The 21,497-nt window shown below is 38.6% G+C and overlaps 3 protein-coding genes across 6 annotated transcripts; all 3 read right to left on the reverse strand.

The window, feature by feature from the left end:
- Positions 1 to 245: 245 nt before the first annotated feature.
- Positions 246 to 10,032, reverse strand: LOC135616640 (bifunctional 3-dehydroquinate dehydratase/shikimate dehydrogenase, chloroplastic-like). The gene is made up of 11 exons (XM_065116032.1): positions 9,627 to 10,032; positions 8,002 to 8,107; positions 7,316 to 7,534; positions 5,035 to 5,381; positions 2,903 to 2,966; positions 2,632 to 2,740; positions 2,375 to 2,518; positions 1,581 to 1,729; positions 876 to 1,038; positions 729 to 776; positions 246 to 501 (listed from the first exon to the last, which is right to left on the reverse strand). Exons 1-10 carry the CDS (start codon positions 9,812 to 9,814, stop codon positions 733 to 735), a joined length of 1,533 nt encoding a protein of 510 aa, XP_064972104.1. The 5' UTR covers positions 9,815 to 10,032; the 3' UTR covers positions 246 to 501; positions 729 to 732.
- A 1,931-nt stretch (positions 10,033 to 11,963) lies between these two features.
- LOC135616641 (bifunctional 3-dehydroquinate dehydratase/shikimate dehydrogenase, chloroplastic-like) lies at positions 11,964 to 15,242 on the reverse strand. 2 transcript variants are annotated; one of them, XM_065116034.1, is made up of 10 exons: positions 15,055 to 15,242; positions 14,358 to 14,463; positions 13,757 to 13,975; positions 13,217 to 13,563; positions 13,063 to 13,126; positions 12,866 to 12,974; positions 12,641 to 12,790; positions 12,404 to 12,552; positions 12,167 to 12,329; positions 11,964 to 12,072 (listed from the first exon to the last, which is right to left on the reverse strand). In XM_065116034.1, exons 1-10 carry the CDS (start codon positions 15,240 to 15,242, stop codon positions 12,029 to 12,031), a joined length of 1,539 nt encoding a protein of 512 aa, XP_064972106.1. In that variant the 3' UTR covers positions 11,964 to 12,028. The 2 variants fall into 2 exon arrangements, with proteins under 2 accessions (XP_064972106.1, XP_064972105.1); XM_065116033.1 differs by having other exon boundaries at positions 12,641 to 12,974.
- LOC135616642 (superoxide dismutase [Cu-Zn]-like) lies at positions 15,095 to 18,744 on the reverse strand. Of its 3 annotated transcripts, none has more exons than XM_065116037.1 (8): positions 18,646 to 18,744; positions 18,454 to 18,542; positions 18,267 to 18,368; positions 18,090 to 18,185; positions 17,883 to 17,914; positions 17,708 to 17,783; positions 16,346 to 16,399; positions 15,095 to 15,356 (listed from the first exon to the last, which is right to left on the reverse strand). In XM_065116037.1, the coding sequence occupies exons 2-8, from the start codon at positions 18,527 to 18,529 to the stop codon at positions 15,301 to 15,303; spliced, it is 492 nt and encodes a 163-aa protein (XP_064972109.1). In that variant the 5' UTR covers positions 18,530 to 18,542; positions 18,646 to 18,744; the 3' UTR covers positions 15,095 to 15,300. The 3 variants fall into 3 exon arrangements, with proteins under 3 accessions (XP_064972109.1, XP_064972107.1, XP_064972110.1); XM_065116035.1 differs by lacking the exon at positions 15,095 to 15,356 and adding an exon at positions 15,412 to 15,585; XM_065116038.1 differs by lacking the exon at positions 15,095 to 15,356 and adding an exon at positions 16,005 to 16,212 and having other exon boundaries at positions 18,646 to 18,737.
- Positions 18,745 to 21,497: the final 2,753 nt, after the last annotated feature.

Raw genomic sequence — 21,497 nt, forward strand, 5'->3', positions numbered from 1 at the left:
CAAACTTTTGGCCTGCCAGCATTTGCTGTATCCATTAAATGCAAATTACTAGGAAGGACATAAGCCAAAATGTACCTATTTGCAATATAATAATAATACCAGAAGACATCTCCACATGCACCTGATTTGGAGCAGATTGAAGCTCTACTGAAGCAATCTTATTACATTTCAATACACTAGAAGCTTAATTTGCATAGGTGATGAAGCAAAAGAATGGGAATATGATCATCCTATGGAACCAAGGCTCAGAAACAGTATCCTTAGACTGGCATACATTATTAGATGAAAACAATGTTATCAAAATACAATATTCAACTTGAGGGTCTACAAATTTATGACCACAGGCATTGGATAACAACAGTTGATGTATTTTCCTCCACTGCAAAAAAGAGGAACCATTATACATGATTTAAGGAAACTGAAGAAATTGGTTGAAAGTGGCATCCCATGAACTCTCTCTATATGTTCATTGTAGTGTTGCTGAATCATAGACTGCAACATCTGAGGAAAAGAGTAAGCAGAATTTTCTTTCAGGTAAGGATTTATGACCAATTCTTTAAATGTGCAAACTTTAATACCAAGTTCTTGTTGTAAAACTAGTATGAATTGTCATCAATATTCAATAATGTCAAAGATTTCCTCCCCACATCAACTATCCATGATCGAGTTGGTCTAATATAAGTCAAAACTATTCCCCAAAAACTTCAAAAATATTATGCAAAACTAACCATTTCATGTGTATCTCATCACCGTATCACGCATCAGATTTTCAGGGGCTGCAAAAGAAATAAGACATGAAGAAGACCAAATTATTAAGACACTCCTTGAAGCATAAAAAGCCTGCCAAACTGTGGCAAGAATGTTCAAGAAATTACCAGTCAAATTTGTGAATAGTTCGAATTGGCCCATTGCTTGCCTTATAAACATCTCAAGTCCGCTAACAACAGTAGCTCCAGATTCTTCCGCTTCCCTCAAAAGTCTGGTTGCTCTTGGGGTGTAGACCGCATCAAAAACCACAGAATAAGACCCAAGAGCTTGCTGTAGATTTACTAACACATTTAATCATAGAACTTGGTCACATCAAAAGTTTAAAAAAAATCACATTCTTGCAGCCAAAAACAAGCAGAACATTCTCATGTTTGATATGGGCAATATTCTATTTGGTCATATTACATAAGATAGACAAATAGGTTATTTCCGGGCTCCAGATGCATCAGCAATGAAGGCACTACAATCCCCCTCTATAATATCTATATTAAGGTTTTATGTACTGAAAAATAGAAAGAGATATGTGATATGAGCTCATTGTCCAGTTGGACCAAATGATTGGAAAAAAAAAGGTTGCATCAAATGAACGAGGTGACTTTCAAATGATTAAGGTGATGACTGAATTCCCCAGTAGTATTCAACTGAAGCTATTTGTATTACTAAGGTGGCAGACATTAATGTCTCAGGCCATCTCCTTGAATGATGCATGGAAAGGGCTAATACAATTTATTGTAGAAATTTGGAAGTAATGATTGACCTATAAAAAATTCTTGAAAGAAAGCAATGCCAACTTGAAAACAGAGATTACAAACCTTCCTGATAGGGGTCTCATTAACATTTGGTTGCATTCCAATTGATGTTGTGTTTGCAAGAATCATTCCATCTTCTGGATGGAAAGTTTCCAATTCAGCAAGTGTCAATGCATGGCCCCCGATCAAGTTTGCAAGCTCTCTAGCTCGTTCTGACAATCACATAAGTTTAAGAATTTACAAGGCATGCAACCACAGTAAATTCTATTAGCTAAACAGACCTACTGCTGATCCTAGTCAGAATTCAACAAACTATAACCAACATCATAAATAATAGTGGAGTATATACATATCCTACAGATTAACCTTCATAGAAAAAGCATTAATGGTAAGATCTCAATGTCAGAAAACAAGATTGCACCTGAAAACGATGGAAGCCATTGCAAGGTAGAAGAAATTTCCCAATTTCAAAAGAGAAATTTCTAATCAAGATATCATAACTTAATCAACCAGATCTACCAGCTGTTTGAAAAGTCAAAAATGAAAATGCAACAAAATATTAGTGGGATGGTGGCATGGAGCTAAACAGGCATGGGCACTCATAGGTCATAAATAATGAAATTGCAATTAATGATGGAATGATGGCATGGAGCCAAACAGGCATGGACCCTCATAGGTCAAGTAATAAGCAAAATAAGGACAATAATAATGAGAGCATAAGGATTTTGTATATATGGATGCTATGTTGCTCCTTTCTCTGTAAATATGCACTACTTTGTTCTTCCAGTACTATCGAATACAGAACCTAAAGAAGTGGTATGAGGGCAGTAATTAATTGTCATTTGAAGAAAATTTACCATAAGTCCGATTTGCAATCACAACCTTTGCTCCTTTCTCTTTTGCACCATATGCAAGAGCTTTACCAGCACCACCAGCACCTATGATGACAAACACTTTACCAGCAAGGGGAGAAACAGTCTCCTTTCCCACTCCCTGTGAACCTGTCAAAGACATACATGGGATCTTGATATGCTGTTCCACTGAATGCAAGCTACCTTTGCATGTAAATATTCATAAAACAGTGACACATTGAACTGGTGAACATGTAAGACACCTCTTATTCCATCCTCAATTGCAGATATTGCACCAACATAATCAGTGTTATAACCAATTAATTTGCCATCACTTGGTCGTCTAATGATTGTATTTACAGCACCTATAGACTGGAAGAAAAAAAATGAACAATGAGTTAAGAAAAAGACAAAGGAAGATGACAATGATCATAACCAACTCATAATATCTTGCTACAAAATTCTTGAAAATGATGCAAATATCCCATTAAAATAATTCCAATAACCACTCAAGTTGGGAATGCAGTTGCTCACCTTTGCTATTGGGTCCACCTTATCACAACATCCAACCGCAGCTTCTTTGTGGGGAATTGTACAACTGCACCATAGGAGAAGGTGGAGTTGATATCAGACAGAAGATTGAAAATATTCATTAAAAATGACACTTAACTATCTAAATAAATAGATAACAAACATTCTTCAATAACTGGAAATTTAGCCATCAGCAAATTCATAAGCATGTACAAACCTGATTCTGCTCATGCACACCTAAGACAAAGACTTTTTTCAAGGTTAACAAATGACTATCATCTTTTTCTTTCTTTCCTTCTTTTTTCTAGTGAAGACTATTAGCAACTCAATTGTGTTTTCAGGTTCTCTTTGCAAGGCTACACTCGGACATGGACAGTGAGACTTGAATTCAGTTTTTGATGTACGAAATTGCTTCACCTAGTAATGAGTAACCATCCAATGATTATGCAATATTAACCTTTATTTGCTAGTCAGGTCAAGCCAATAATCTACCATATAATATGTAAACATGATTAACTGTTCAGGCAAGAGAATATATATCCAATTGACAGTCACACATCCTTGATAGCCTGAAACAAGTACACAGAAAATTGATCCAAATGTTGGCAAATAATTCATCAAATATGATTATCCTTTTTCTAAATGACCTGATTGCACAGCAACTGAAAAAGGATGTCATGGTATATGAAGCTTTCTATGTTGTCTGGAGAGGTTAAATGCATATGCACACCTGACTCCTTCCCATAATTCAAATTCATATTTCATACATTATGTTCATTATAAAATAACTTTAAGATCCTGCACAGCTCAATGCTCCAGTGGAGCAATACTGCACAGAAACATATTTAAACAGATAGAAAAGCATCCATGATATTTGGTTTACCCTTAATGGTGAAGATGCCATCACGCCACCTGCCTTCTCTAAAAATGTCTGATTCATAGTTTGTATCGGGAAAGTACATCAAAATATTTGAAGAACATAATGATCAGTCCATTTTGGAGCACATTTATGAATTACAAGAATGGTTAACTAATAAAATACTGGTCACCCAGAGACACACATCATCAAGATCTTAGTCGCAAAAGGAGAGCACTTCTAAACTTTTGGCAAATAAAGAAGCTAATATTAAGTCCACTAACATGTGGTATTCAATCTTCATTAGTTTGCTAAGTCAACCAAATACTTGTTCTATTGCAATTTGGGAACATCTACTTCAAATCGTCTGAAAAACCAAATTCTTGTCAAGGAATTCTTGACATTCTGAATTGAGATGGAAGTTCTAGTCAAGAAAATTCTTGAGAAAGTTGCCAGAGTGATTAGAAATCTAGTGATTGTAGTACATAAATATGGAGTCAAAGGAATGGATATAAATGTTATTTCTAACATAAAAGTACAGACATAATCAACTTTTTGGAAGGTTGTATGAACAGATGTCCAAGGTTAAAACTTTCAAGGGCTGTCGGCACCCCTCATTTCAGCCAGCAATTGAAATACTTCTCCACTTCACTTCTCTGGCCTCCCCTCCAACAAGAAGTGGCATCATTGATGCAACATGGCAACAATTTAAATATCCAAAGCCCTAGTGCAAAATCAAAATCATACTGTCATGGATTTTGAGATGCCATGGACCAATGCAGTCAGGTTGGTAATGAGAAAGGGGTTTCGACCCTGTAAATCGGTCACATAATATGACCAAATGCCTGGTGTTGTGTCTCAGCATGAGATTTGATCAGTATACTGAGGTTTAATTGCTTGCAAATGGAATTATGCAGGAAAATCAAATGGATAAAACTTAAAATACCTCAATTCATATATAACTATTACTGTAATTAGACTGCGATTATGAATTGTAATCAAGCAAAATTTTAGATAATCACGTTGCCAATCAGAATGTTGAATAATAGGTTTAATGTAATGCCGTGCTAGTCCTGGGTGCAACCTGCCACATGTATTACCCATAGAGGAATGGAGCACATTCATGGGCATGCAACCAATATAAAATCAAACAACATGAAACTCATTGACACTGGGTTACATGACAAAATAAAGTTAAAAAAAGTTCTCTAAAGAAATTAATTACCAACACACAAGAAAAGACAGTAATAAAAGTTACATTCTCAAAACACAGCTGTACCTGAAACCAGCAAAGTCCGTGGATGAATAGGCATTCAAGAAATTAACAAGGTCATCTACCAAAAGTGGCACATAAACTGCATCGAGACCAACTGACTTGAATGCAGCATTGAGCAAAACTGGGCTCTTACTGTGGCCTACAGGCTTCCCTACAATCCCAAAAATTTTTGTATCTGCTCCAATCTGCCTGATATTGTATACATTCAACAAGTCTGATATAGTTGGTTGCCCCGGAGCTGATTCCTTTCCCACACCAAGGGTGCCAAATGTTAGATATCCACCAAATTTTGGGCAAAGCAACCTGGAGATTAAGCCTCTCTCCCCCATAACCAATCCTATCATCGGAACCTGTTGTTCCCATTCATTAGTAAAATACAAGATATTCTAGTACAAGTAATATACTAGAGTTATCTACAAACAACTTATTGATCATCAACAGGAAAACAAGTGATTCAAAAACATTTATACACCAACAAAATTGATAGGATATGAATTTCTACTTCAGTAGGGCTAATTATAAATTACCCTCTGTAGTTAGACGTCTTTAGCATCCTGGTCCCGAGGCTTAAAAAATTTACATTGGAATCTATATAGTTATGAAAGTGAAACATTTAACTCCATTTACTTAACGTCGTCGGTTTACCAACGGAAGCACGAAAACAATGGGCAAAAAGATAATTTCAATGTCTCAGTTACTTTTTCGATGGTGGTAGACGACAACACTGCTGGGGGCCGCGGGTTGCTGTTGTGGATGAGGAGGGAGAACAACGATGAGACTTGAGACAAAGGAAGAGGAAGAAAAGGACGACGCAGATGTCGACACTCTACATCTACGTCGGCACCGACGCAGACACAGATACAGAGCGACGCCACTCTACATCTGCATTGGCGCCGACAACAATGCGAGGAAGGGCGGCGTTGCTCTACATCTGTGTCAGCACCGATGCATATGTCAAGCTAGCCCTTTCATCGCTCTACATCTGCGTCGGGGCTGATGCAGATATCGAGCGACCCTTTCGCCTCTCTGCATCTGTGTTGGTGTCAATGCAGATGTCAAGCGGCTCTTTCACCGCTTTGCATTTACGTCGGTGTCAACGCAGTTGCCGAGCGACGTCAACGTAGATGCAAAGCATCAACATCTGTGTCATCCTCTTCCTTCTCTCCCTTTACCCTACCTCCCGCCACCGCTCTCCCTCCTCATCCACAACAACCACCCGCGGCCCCCAGCGGCATCGTCGTCCGTCGTCACCAAAAACGTAATTAGGATATTAAAATTACCTTTTTTTCCTATCATTTTCGTGCTTCCGTTGGAATGACTGACGACATTAAGGTAAATGGAGCTAGATGTTTCACTTTCATAACTATAAAGATTTCAATGTAAGTTTTTATGTCTAAGGATCAGGATGCTAAAGAGATCTAAGTACAAATGATAATCTGTAATTAGCCCACTTAAATATGAGCAACAAGCAAAAAAATAAAAAAAATAAAAAAATGAATCTAGCGAAACACAATATTTTAAAAAAGAAAATCAAAGTTCATTAACAAATGGAGCAGGTTAAGTTATAAGAGAGGATATGTTGTTCCACAAGGGAAAGCATAAAATGGGAGCACATAGGAAGCAAGTTATCAATTACCATAACCATAGCAAATAAGACAGATTATATCTACTTTAAGTTGGCATTCTGAGTACTCAATCACCAATATGAAGTGGCTAGGATACTAAAGAGATGAAGAAATCTTATGCCTACATTTATGGTTGATTATATTTATATACTGTAACATACCAAACATGGCCATAAGCACAAGGCACAGATATTTAAGGTCACCAAAATAGAAGCAAAAGATAAGAGTAAGGTCAAAATTAATAAAAAACAGCAGGACAAGATTGATTGTAACTGAGCCCTATTTTTAGAATTCATGACTCTGCACTCTTTCATTCTCCATTTCTAAAATTGCTCTATTTTTTTCTTCAGATTTCAGCAACACAGTTGTAAGTTGAGTCAGCATTTGCATAGCTACTGCTCCAGTGTTGTTTTGGCTGAGCCAGCATGTGTGATGTTTGCACATTCAACAAAACAAGCCAAAAGCAACTCACCGCCTTCAATTAGTGACATTGCATACGCCGTGTGAAGCATGCATGAGATATATGGCTCGTTTAGTGCAACCATGTTGGTTGTCCACAAGGTTCAGTGGAACAGCACCTCCCAACATGAAAAATAGAAATATAACACATGCCTGGGTCAACTCCAATTATATATTGACAACATATTTTGGGTACTCACCTGGCAATGCACTATTACTTGGAACATGCGTGTTACATCAACAATGTCCACAGCTGTGGTTGCAATCTTTACTATGTCTGCTCCAGCAGCTTGAATTCTTGCTACAAGGCTACTTAACTCCTCACTTGATGGAGTGCTTTGATAATTATGAGAAGAAACAATAAGCTTAAAGTTATCTGGCTTCTTCCCAGATATAAGTCTAACAAAATCATCAGCAACCTGTGAGTAGGAAGTGCCACATAGCATGTCAAACAGAGAACGATAACAGCTGAATTAATTTATCAATAATGATAAATAGAAAACTAAAAGTCATATTTACTAATGCAAAATCAATTGAACATTTTATGACCAAGGAACTCATATTTGGTTGGGCGTAAATCCTGCCTAAAGGATAAGCTTCTTAGTCATGTAATTGTTGACGATAATTGAGACATGATTGTTGGGACATTACGGCCTGTTGTTGTTTTTCTATGTGTCATATGATTCCAGTTATTGTTATAGGACCAGGCTTTATTCATAAGCAGTTCAGAATCTTCAGATTAGCATCATGATGTCAAAATGTATTGATATCTTTCTTTGGTGCTGTAAAAGCCTATATGGTAGTATGTTTCATTAGTTTCTGTACATAGTATGGCTGGACTGAGTGTATTTGCTTTGAGAATTCCTCATAATATTGAAAAACCAACCTTAAGCTCAACATCAACATATTCGGCTCCTAGCTCCATAGCTAAGCAAAGTGCCTCGAATCTCTGTTTATCATCACCTTCATATTCACCTCCTTCCCATTTTGGCCTAAGGAAGATGAAAAGGTTGGAATAAACTTGGGAAATGAGAGCAACCACAATATGGTTAAGACTTAATTGAGTCCCAAAAGAGACGAGTTTGGAGAACCTTCCAGGCAAAAGCTTGTCAGCAAAGCAGTAACCAAAGTGGAAGAAATTATTCAGACAACAATGTATACTACCAATTAGCATTCAGGATATGCATGAAGGTTCTTTCTAAAGAAGAGATATGCATGGTTATTCTTCATTTGACAAAGAATGAAATATTTTTCCCAAATGAATATCACAGTTCATGCTTTAGTGGAGTAAATGATTGATAACATTTGGGTAGCAAAAATGTTCCAACACTCATGTAATATTTCACCAGATGCAGAAGCAGAAGATCTCATATCAAACATTCAAATTTTATATTTGAATATGCCTTCAAACATTTTTAGACAGAAATCAATAGACGTAGTTGTCACTAGTCATTAATCCAGCATTATAGACTAATAAAATAGCACAGGGTAGATCATACTTCATACGGGATGACACTTTGAGACTGTTTTAATTTTTGTTTCTCCCTCTCTGCTACAATGCCCACTGATAGCCTGAAGCTGCAAATTCATATCAATACATTGTCCATGGTATTCATTTCTAAAGTTCTTGGAGTGAATTGTGAGCAGCTTACTGGATAAAAGGCATTAGTAATGCTTGTGTGAATATATTCCAGTTCTTGAATGCCATCAACACTATCTATATTTGCCAGATTTTGATAAGCCTTACAAGTAACTTCTTGATAATTTCATTTTTAGTTATCAACACAAAGGCCCCATCAAGAGACTATTCTTCCACAAATCATGTAGTCCAGATGAAAATTTGAAATTTAGCAGAAGTGTCCATGCCTGATGGTCCCATTGTTTTCCAATCAACCATTTTTTTTCTTCACCACTCTAGACTGGAGGGGATAAGGTCTTGAAATATGTTCCTGGATTAAATATGGGAGTTGGTCTTACAATGAGTTGTGTTGTATTAACACAACTAATAAATCCTTGCTTTCTCAAATCCAAGCTAAAAGGATAATAAAGCTGGAAGCTTTACAGGATGCATGTATACAGCACCAAATATTACAATCACGTGACGGACCTTTGCACAATATCTATTCAAACTAGTGCTTCAAAACTTATCAAACAAGAAAGCTGGCAGGCCCAATTGTCATTAATATACGGAAACAACCGTTCCTTCATATTATAAAGTCGCATTTCTAAAAGATTATGCTCCTTGGACATCATTCTTGAGGTTTATTTACTGAACATGAGTAACAGTTTATTTACTGAACACATCAAGGGTTCACATTTCACTCCAAAAATTCAAAAAATACATGGGATCCACTCAGGATTAACTCAGGCCAGATCCAGTCTTCCAACAATGCATCTGACCCCATCAGATGATCGGTTCAGTAATCAAACAAGAGGAGCCACTACATAAGATAATAATTACTGAACAGCTACCAAAATCAATCGAATTTATCAAGGGGGAAGAGACGAGACCTGTAGGTGACGAGGACCGGGAGTGGGCGGTCGCCAACGAGGAGAGGCAAATCGCGGCGGGGCTCGAAATCGGACAGGTGGTCGAGCCGGATCTCCACGAGGTCGGCGCCGCAGGCCTTGGCGGCAGCCATGTCCGCCATCATCTGCTCCACCGTCTTCGCCACCAGCGGCACGCACAGCAGCGTCATTCCGTGGATATGGGGAATCGACTTGGACTCGCAATTGTGAGGGAAGAAGGAGGCTCTTCTGCAGACTCCTTTAGACTGAGAAGACGAAAGGGAGGAAAAGAGGAGGAGGGTGTGTGGGTGGGTTGGTGGCCGGTGGAGTTTGGTAGACTCGATTCATCGGGAATTCCTCGTCTGCGGGAGCGGATCGGTGGATGCCGGACCGCATCAAACGGTCCACGGAACTTCCAGCGGATCAGGTACACGGCATCAGCCGATGAGTCGGACCGCCGCATAGAATCGCGGCCGATGGCGGCTGTGAGATCACGGTAAACTGGTTCATCTCTCATTGGCCGTTAGCAAGTGGTAACAGATGGGGCCTCAAATGGCATCCAATGATATCGACGATAATATTATAAAATCTTAAAATTATAATGAAACTATAATTTTATTTTTTTAGATGACAATTGTTATATTTGATTTGATTTTATTATTATAATTTTTATATATCATTTTATTAGATATCTCAATCGAAATAAATTTTAATTTGTCGTTGCTCCAATTTCTATTAACATTAGAAGCAGATCAACGACTTCTATGGAAGGCAAAAGATAAAATTGAGAAAATATTATGATTTTTTAATAATTTATTAAAATAAATAAATATTTTAAGAATAATTTTTTGTAAAAAGCTTTTAATTTTTAGAAATTTTTACCGCACGTTCTAAGTTTCAAAAATTCTCAAAGCTTACTTTTCAAAAAGAATGATTTTACCTCACTTTTACTCCTTTTTATATCAATCATACTCCTTTTTATATCAATCATATGTGCCTCATCGTTAGCCATACCAACTGCCATGCACTAACCACACCTACACCTCCCCCATTGACGGACTTTGTTGTTGTCACCCATAGGCTCCCTTACCATCAACTACGGATGAGAGAGGAAAGGGTATGACCCATGCACCCTAGTTAACCACGAGCAAGAAAGAAATGGGATTGCCCATATGCCTTTGTCGTCACTTATAGCCCCCTTTGTCATTGATCATGAGTGAGGAAGGAGGGTGGGTGGGTGAGTCCTCACGTAAAGATGGCTAAGGGCATTACGAGTGATAGGCACCTGTTTAGGATAAAGGGCAACAACTGACAGGGTGAAAGCGTGGCCAAGAGCTTGTGTTTGCTTGCAGCCTCCTACCCCATCATCATCCTTGGCAAAAAGGAGGGGAGGTAGAGCGACGGGTTCAATGAAGATATGGGTAAAATAATCTTTTTGAAATAACGTTCTATCGTAATTTCTAAAAACTAAAACTTTTTTTTAAGAATTCACCTAAAGTTTAATTCATACAAAAAATAAAACACATGGTGCTTACTATTTAAAATCCTCATACTATTTATAATTTAATAAAATAAATATTATAATATTAATAGTCCATCTAATTTTGATTTTAATTTTTTTTACTCACATACCCTGCAATTGCCACCTTTGCACACTATCATAGGTTTTAGCGTCCAACTTATGCCTACCACTGATGTTATCCTTCCACTTACTCCTTAGCCCGTGTTTTGATCTTATTTGTCGTCGCCCTATCGACACTCCTCCGAGAAGGATGGGAAAGATGAAAAAGATATTTATAGTCCATCTAATTTTAATTTTATTTTATTTTTCCTCAAATACCTTACACACTGTCATAGGTCTTAGCCTCCAACCCGTGAGATCGTTGTCCTTCAACTTACCCCCTAGCCCGTGCTTTGATCTTATTTGTCGTCGCCCTATCGACACTCCTCCGAGAAGGATGGGAAAGATGAAAAAGATATTTATAGTCCATCTAATTCTAATTTTATTTTATTTTTCCTCAAATACCTTACACACTATCATAGGTCTTAACCTCCAACCCGTGAGATCGTTGTCCTTCAACTTACCCCCTAGCCCGTCCTTCAACTTACACTCCTCTTAGAAGGATGGGAAAAAAAAAAATTTAAAATATTAATTTTTTGAAAATAAAGATATAAAAAATAAAGAGAGAATTGTAAATAGTAATATGTAAAGAATGTATTATCATCAACATGGACTTAAGTATTTTGAATATTGTATATTATTGGATCATGTATCTTCAAGATATTAGAGAAACTTCATGAGGCACAAATCATGTAGCCCAAATGGTTTACTTCTAATAATAAAAAATTAAGCACACATAATTTATTTAATGGAACTTCCAAAACTTTATTGAAATCAAACTATCTCAAACATATTTCATCATGAGTTCTCGCATCTCCTTTCCAGGGGCTGCAAATATGAAGAAAAAACAAGCAAATTAAGTCCTAAGAACTCATTGGAGACTCACAAATCTCATCAAACTGTGAGAGAATAGAAAGCTTACCTTCCAAACCTGTGAACAGCTTAAATTGCCCCATTGCTTGCCTTATGAACATCTCAAATCCACCAACAGTGGGGACTCCACATTCTTCTGCCTCCCTCAGAAGCCTCGTCACTTTCGGGGCGTAGACCGCATCGAACACCAAGGCGTAGTGCCCGAGAGCTCGCTGTCATTTCCACAAACACTTGCCGCTCAAATCCAGTGCACAGTGTCATAATGAATCCATCGGGTGGAACAGACCTTAGCGAGAGGAGTCTCGCCCACGTTTGGCTGCATGCCCACCGAGGTCGCGTTTGCCAGGATCATTCCGTCCTCCAGGTGGAAGTTCTCCAGCTCAGAGAGTGGCAGTGCCTGCCCACCAACTTGTTTCGCCAGCTCCCGGGCTCGCTCTGTCGACCACAAGTTCGAGCTCTTCATGATCCATGTAAAAGCCAGAAGCGCAGTTTGCTCTCCAGGAAGAAGAAGAAGAAGATTCACCGTAAGTTCGATTAGCGATCACGACTCTGGCTCCTTTCTCCTTCGCGCCGTAAGCAATGGCCTTCCCAGCTCCACCTGCACCCATTACGACGAACACCCTACCTGCAAGGGGAGAAGCAGTCTCTTCCTCCTTTCCCAGTCCCTGCGAACCTGTTACATGAAACAATGAGAACAAGATGTGATCTTTACGAGCTGCTGTTTCCATGTAGGTATATCTCAGTGCACCTCTCAGTTCATCCTCGATTGCAGATATTGCACCAAAGTAATCAGTGTTGTGGCCGACGAACTTGCCGTCGCTCGGTCGCCTGATGATGGTGTTCACGGCGCCTATAGACTGCAACAGATGAGAAAAGGTGAAACGAAGGGTATACTGTACAGATCATACGATTGCATGACGTAAAGGAGATGCTGCTATCGCTTACCTTAGCAATTGGATCGACTGCATCACAGCATCTCACTGCAATTTCTTTGTGGGGCATTGTGCAGCTGCAAGCAGAACACTTGAGAGAAGATGGAAAACAGAAGGAACAATCTATTGTTCTAAAACTCGATTACTTTTGTGCTTTCCAGCCAAACCTGAATCCAACGGAGTCTGGAGACGAGAAGGCATGTAGGAAAGCAGTGAGGTCATCTACCAGCAGTGGCACATAGACAGCGTCGAAGCCAGCAGATTTGAATGCAGCATTGTGAAAGATGTGGCTTTTGGTCTGCCTCACTGGATTCCCTATCAACCCAGTGAGTTTGGTGTCTGCTCCGATCTGCCTGATGTTGTACAGGTGCAGCAGCTGTGAGACGGTTGGCTGCCCGGGAGCCGATGCCTTGCCCTCGCCGAGGGTGCCGAAGGTGAGATATCCACCGTACTTGGGGCAGAGCACCCTGGAGAGCAGACCTCTCTCCCCCATGACCAGTCCTATCATGGGGACCTGTTGTTCCAATGCATCCACCATTAGCCAACCACAAGATGAGAAAGAATGCTTACTACACTTCAATCAAATCTCTCTCTCTCTCTCTCTCTTTTGTTGGTTCTTCTTCTGACATACCCTATCAGTACAACACCAAGCAAGCTTGATTCAGGCTCAAGAAAGCTTTAGATATCGATCGGCAAGTGAATCTCACCTGGCAATGCACGAGAACTTGGAACATGCGTGTCACATCCACCACACTCACAGCAGTTGTTGCGATCTTCACTATATCAGCTCCGGAAGCCTGTATGGCTGCCACAAGGCTTCCGAGCTCCTCGCTTGAAGGTGTCTTTTGGTAGTTGTGAGAAGACACAATAAGCTTGAAGTTTTCTGGCTTCTTCCCATCGATGAGCCTCACCAAGTCCTCAGCCACCTGCAAGTCTCATGTCATACACATTTAGAGCTTTCCTTCATATTAATGAGGAATTAATGTGAGGTAAAAATCTAGAGAATATAGACACAACCAGGAATACAAGCACTGACAGGGAGAGTGAAGACAGTGGAATACAGATCTCTGTTACTTTCCGAAGGAGCATTATTATGGAACCAATCAAGGAGGTGGGAGAAGAGATCAAGAAAAAAATAATTAGGAGAGTTTTCTCTATCAGAATTATCTGCATGATTTCCTAACATAATAATTGTCTACCATAACTTTAATCCGATCTAATTAAATCTTTAATATATCCTGTAAGAAATATATCATCGCTGAAATCAGTAACCTAAATTTATTTGCTTCTGATATAAAACCAACCAACCTTAAGCTCAACATCAACGTAATCAGCACCCAATTCCATGGCCAAAAGCAATGCCTCCAATCGCTGCTTGTCATCACCTTCGTACTCACCCCCTTCCCATTTGGGTCTACATATAACACAAGAAATCAGAATTAAACTTCTTGCAACACTATTTGCAGCAAAACAACAAATCAATCCTTTTTCTTCGTTTTTTTAATTTAATTTTCGTAAATGAAAGATGAAGGAAATGAATTCATTGCATTCAGAAAAAAAAAAAAAACTAATTAATTAATTAAATAAAATATGGCATTAATGTCTCTTCTCTCGCCCACTAAATGTCTTTTAATGGCATCTGTACGACTGTCGACAAAATCTTCGAAAAGGAAAATAAATCTAAACCGAAATATTTGATTAATCGAATCGAATCGAATCGAATCGAATCGACCTACCAAACACATTCTGAAATATATGGTACATTATCTTTGTATATTGTACACATATTTCCTGTAATTAGTAGAAGTCAGAATGATTCTCTTGATGTGTGTATGGGTGGATATGGCAAGCTACTGCATGTGGATCCTCGATGCTCTACATAGCATCCGTGAACGACCGTGACTCCCGCATGAATCATGGTAGTGTTTCCTCTCATGGCATGGCAGCTCTCGAGAGTCTTTGTCAGTAGCAGAGAGCAAAGAGGAGAAAGGAGGGGGCGATGGACCTGTAGGTGACGAGGGCGGGGAGGGGGCGGTCGCGGAGGAGGAGCGGGAGGTCGCGGCCGGGGAGGAAGGCGGAGAGGTGGTCGACCCGGAGCTCGACGAGGTCGGCGCCGCTGGCCTTGGCGGCGGCCATGTCGGCCATCATCTGCTCCACCGTCTTGGCCACCAGCGGCACGCACAGCAGCGTCATCCCTCTTCCTCTTTGGATCTGGTAACGGAGTAGGAGGGAGAAGGCTCCTCGATGGAGTTTATAGAGAGAGGAGGAGATGAGGATCCACGTCAACGTTGCGACAGCATACCGGATCTGATGGTTCATCTAAGACATGTGCGTGTCAGGAGTTTGGTGCGTAATGTGTCTCTGAAGGCATTTCGTCAAACATGATGACTGCGAGCCTTCTGCTAACACCTCCGAGCCTCTTTTCCAGCCGTCGATGGCAGGATTGACCACACGTAGACATTAATGAACAGAGAGAGAGAGAGAGAGAGAGAGAGAGAGAGAGAGACAGACAGAGAAGGGGTGGGTGATGGGTCACCTGTCATGACATGTACCAACATTAGGAAATTATATCTATAAGACTTCGAGATCACATCGTCACTCCTAGAAGACTCGAATTTCTTGCATAAATGTCGGTGTCGTATTGAGGTTAATTTAAACTGAGTTGGCATATCCTAAGACATGTATTTTGGCGAAGATCATGATGAATTGAAGATACATTATATGAAGGTGTTAATGCAAATCTAAAATCTTAGATAAACCATCAAAATTCTTATCAATTAAAAATCAGCAAAGACGATGGATTGAAAGGATTTATGATTTAATTAATATAACAAATTAAATCACTCTATCAACGGAGGCATTTTCGACTTATCTAATATACGTTGAGTAATTAGGTAGATAGTTTGATATAAAATGATTATGCAATGTCATAGAACAAACCCAAAATGCTGCATATGTTGTGAATTCATCTCCCCAAGTTGTTTTATTTTTCATAGCTAATGTAAAGGTTTCCAAATAAAGCATGCAGAAAGGGATGTCTCAAAGGAGAGTTTCAGTACACATTCTTTGGAACTCAAATAGTTGTTCTAATGTACTCTATGACAAAACCTCAGCATCCAACCAATAGGTGAAAAAGATGATCAAGCTTGCAATCCAATAATGCCTGAAATTTGACCCCCCCCAAAAAAAATCAAGAATATTATGAACTAGAGATAACAGTGGACAGAATGTGATTGCAAATAAAGTAGTTGTTATTATAATCAAAGTAAAGATTCAAGTTTGTTTGTCGAACTCACCACAGGCAACCCTTCCGCCAGCGTTCCCAGTGGTCTTGCTCAGCTCATGCCCACCTAAAAACAGGAAAACAAGTTTTTAAGAGAAATAAATCCCTAGATGGATGGAAAACCCAAGAGATGTCACAAAGGAACATTGCAATCTCGTTAACAAGTTAAAAAGACAAGTTTAGCATGATATAAAAAGTCAGAATAGATTGCCGATAAAAATGATATACAAGCTTCAACAATCTTGTCGGCAGGAAAAATCCAAGATACTTAGGAAAAGTTAGATGCTTAGTTACTGATCACCAAAATCAGCAGTATGACCTGAAAAGGCATTACCGGTCACCGCAATCAGCACAACTTATGCACACCAGGCCGCCAAATACAAGAAACATTTCCAAGATTGGCAGCACGGGGATGGATGGAGATGAGGCTACCAGATACAAGAAACATTTCCCACAAGGCTAGAAACTGGATGGGAAAAAAGAGACTGAAAAAGTATGAGGATCAATGAGACGAAACATGTTCAACATTTCCACGACATTGATAAACTGCAGATCCAAGGCTAAAGTCTATGATTGTTAAGATGATTGGAATACAGGATTTTCAACCAAGTCATATCCAATTTGAAGACATTAATAATCTGGAAATTATGTACTGTTACAGTTACACAGAAGAGTCATCTACTACTTAGAAATAGAAGCAAGATGGTATTTATTGGATAATTAATATGGATCACAAATGAGGGAACAAAGAAGTACAGAGTTTATGCTTTTCCAACTGTTTATTGTAAGTCATACAGGTACAAAGCCACAAATATTTACCATAATATCTCAGCAATATGAATTAAAGGAATTAAAAATTTTCTTATCTGCCTGGAACCTAAAATATTTCAAAATCATTTCACACAATATCACAAAAAATATTCCAAAAACATGCTCCTTAAACAATAATATCCATGGAAAGAAGATGTCATCAATTTTTAAGTCACTTTAACATCAAATATTCAGTATGTCCACTAAAATATACATGTCGTTATGTCAAATTGTAAAGCTACAACATGCCAGAAAATTTTCTAGTATTCTCTGGGGGTTATACACTGTTTATAAACACATGAACTGGATAACTAGACATTGATTTTACATGGGAAATTGATAACATAATTTTAACTCTGAAAAATTAAAAATCTCCAAGAACCAATATACGAAAAGAGAAAAGAAGAGAGAAGCACCCAGAAAATTAGCTGAATAGCATACATATAGATGTTCATTCTTCAGATATCAGAACAAGCTGTTGCACATGCTCAGACAAGAACTTCTACAATGAATGAGCCAAGGTTGTAAAATTAAACATTACAACCTAAAAAAAAGTGCACATCACCTTTTCCAAGATCATCTGGATCGGCATGGACCACAACAGCCCTCCCGATAATGGAATTTGGACCGGAGAGGGGAATCTGTAAAAATGGAAAAGTTCAAAATGATTACCAAACCAAAGCGATGTCTTTTACATCCAGATCACAGGAACAAGTAAAAAAAAGCATATACTGGGTCACCTGGCTATCAGTGATGGAGAAAGTGACAGTACCTGCAATATCATCAACAAACAATTATAGAACATTTAATTAGCCACTAACCAATTGGACCAACACAGCTCACAAGGGAAAACACAGAGTGGTCTCAGGTCAAGCCTAGAAAACCACAGAAGCTGAGGATCACATTTGTAGTACCATCCAACGATTCCAATAAGAATTGTCACTTACCATCCTCCCCGGCGATCACATTCCCAAGATCGCCGGCGTGGCGGCCCGCATCGTCCGGCGCTCCATGTTCCTTCCCCGCAGGATTAAAATGCGGCCCTGCCATGCGGTGAATCAGGAATCAGACATAGTACAGAGACATGGACTATCAAAGGGATCAAACGGAAAAAAGACCAATACCAGTGGACATGCAACCATTGGTGGTGTCACCGAGAGCATGAACATGGAACCCATGAAGTCCAGGCTTGAGTCCAGAAATCGTGCCAGTCACGGTAGTCGGACCTGGAGAGAGCAGAACAACAGATCAAAACGATTCGAAACCCTATCCAAGAAGCAGCGGTAATAGCGAATCGAAGAGACCAGATACCATCCCCTTCCTGGGCGAAGTACACGGTGCCCTTGACGCTATCACTGCTACCGAGAACCGCGACGGCCTTCGCCATCTTCGTCTGTGATCTGCACGACAAAGATCCAAAACCCCGTGAATGATCTCTCCAGCGATAGGTGCTCTCCACGTCGGGAGACAGAATGCCGAAACCCTAAGCACGGCTGCTCTTACCTCAGGCGACCCCTTTCTTTTCGCTTCGAGAGAGAGAGGAATCAGAGAGGACAGGTGAAGTGGAGAAGACTTATCACCATTAATTAATCGAGAAAAGACGAAGGTAGGATGAGATTACCACATGTGAGAATAAGCCATCTATGACCACCACATCAACAGGTGTCTAATATTATTTTAATATAGGGATGTTGTACACAATAATTTCCACACTTAATTTTGATATTATTTATAGGACAATTTCCTAAAAACAATTTGATTATATATATATATATATATATATATATATATATATATATATATAATTTATTGATCCTTTAAATAAACTCAAGTTAACTATTGTTAACAAAGCCATTATTGATATTGAATCAAATAATAATAATAATAAAAGTGAAAATGTCTAAAATATTTTAATTATTCTTATTAATCATTTCAACCTTCATCTTGTTTAATATTTTCAAAAAATGGTATTAATATCAATTTGAAGTTTCACATCATTATACAAAAATATATTGAAAGACTTAAATTTGAAGAGGAAATAGAAAAATTACTAATTTTAAAGGGATGTATATGTAATTGTATCTTTTTATTTAAGAATAAATTAAAATTTCATGAAAAATTGAAAACTCCAATTAAAAAAAATACATATATTATTTTTTATGATTGAATATTCTAATGCCAAGTTTGTACAAAAAAAAAAAGGCATTTATTTATATATAATTATTCTATTCAAACACCTAATGATCATTGATCTACCATTTCAAAAAAATAGCTGTAAAAAAATAATAATTGGATGTCACCTACTCTGATTTGTTGTCAGCTCTCATCAAAGCAGATGAGCCAAAAGTCAAAAGGAAGTAAGTAGATAATTACTGCATTCCTTACAATCTTTCTTCCCTCCCTGTTGAGCTTAATCTTCCACAAGTTACAGAAAAGTCTTATTCCATGATCAGATTATATAAGGAAGAATAATGTGTCTCATCATTGCACAGTGATCATCTTCTTTCAGAGCAGGGCAGACAGGAAAGAACAAGTTCCTCCAATTCCAATTCCAATTCCATTATGTGGAATCCCAGATTACAGCCATGGAAGGAAAAAGATGTAAGTTTTGTGCTTCAGAAACCTTCAAATTGCTGCAGAAGGCCAAAAACTAAGAGAGCAAGTGGAAGTTTAAGTAATTGATGCCATCTTTGACTCCTCAAGAACCCAAAGGCTGCTGTCAGCTTCACTCAACCCTTTTCTTTCCTTTGTTCCTGTTGGATATAATTCTGCAGATGAGACAAGAACAATAAATGTAATAATTAAACATGCTAGTGAAACAAAACAATTTAGAAATGAAGTCAACATAAGCAGTTTGAACTGTTTATCAGAGATCATCAAGATTCTTTATCTTGAAGTGATGCAAATGATCAACTGTATTGAGGTTTTATTATTATTTTTCCTCTTGTATTTATAACTTTGCTGTAGATCCTTCCAAAAGCAGTTGATTGATGATTATGAGAACTGAGAAAATGCAGGACATTAGAACAAGCCAGTATAAGATCTTTAACCGAGTAAAAATGTTCGGTGAATTCTTTTGTGTGCAAAAAGAAACCGACCGACGAAGATAAAAATCAAGCTTAGGATCTTACGATAAACTATCAAAGTCTTTATGAGCTAAGCTGGATGTTCGAGTATGATCGTAAAAGAAATTATAAAATTTTGTATAAAATAATCTCCATATGATATGATTTGGTTGTGCCCTACTTGTCATTTTCAAACATTAAAAATTCTCTTCTTGTGGAATCCAATTTGTTCTGAAAACAAGTGTTGTGAGCTTTTATACCAACTCCTTTTCATATATTTTGCACATCATGTACAAACTGGCGCAAAAGGAATCCTAATCCATAGAAAAAGATTGGTTGGAGCATAAAAGATTTGATTGGTGGTGAAATGATGTGAGTTATGGCTTAGGGATACGGACAGATTGGTGGCTCTTTGTTCCTCCTCTCATCGAAGCTACTTCATTCCTTTCTGAGATACGCGGCTATAAGAGAAAGGAAAAGCTTAGTAGAATTTGGAACATAGCCCATCCGAGAAAGTTGACATGGATGCAACGCATACCTCTTCATCTCCGACCCACCCATTCTTGGATCCAGCTAACTCTATGGGTATCGATTCCCCATCATTGTTTGCTACTGCAAATGCTGCTGTACACCGACTGTTGCTTCCATTGTTTTGTGTCCTCTTTCTTCTCCACGAAGCATCAGATTGGTTCCAAATCATCTCGTATAGATGTCACAACACTAACCGATCGATAAGAGTAAACTTGTAAGCATTAGCATCACAACAACTGTGATGATAACATATCAGTTTTACTGGAATTTTGAGCAATGCATGATGATAAGCATCTTGATTCCCAAAAAGAGGCAATCTAGAATGCTTAACATGAAAGTCAAATGCATCTCAGGTCATGTAATTGACGTGAAACAAACCATTTCAGCTTGTCGTGGTGGAGAGCAAAACAGGGTATCTATTCTTCTCCAAACCCAGCTCCTTGTTTCAGACATCTTGTAACATCTCCGGTGTACTAATGTCAGAAACTGGAACCTGAGGACAAAAAAATCTTAAACAATAAAGAGGGAATTCAAACCTTATCAGAATGCAAGAATCCTTTTGGCATCAGAATTGACATTACTCAGGATTTGCCTTGCAAATATTCCTGTTAGAGTAGCCTTAGCCTTATCTGTGCGCCTGGCTGCTAAAAGAGAGAGAAGAACATTATCCGACTCCTGCCATTACCAACTTGGATCTGAAACAATATGTGAGCAGATGCAGTAGCAGAAGAAACGGAATGATATGCGCCTATATAAACA

The sequence above is a fragment of the Musa acuminata genome, chromosome BXJ2-7, assembly GCF_036884655.1.
Source record: "Musa acuminata AAA Group cultivar baxijiao chromosome BXJ2-7, Cavendish_Baxijiao_AAA, whole genome shotgun sequence".
In the NCBI taxonomy this organism is placed as follows: domain Eukaryota; kingdom Viridiplantae; phylum Streptophyta; class Magnoliopsida; order Zingiberales; family Musaceae; genus Musa; species Musa acuminata.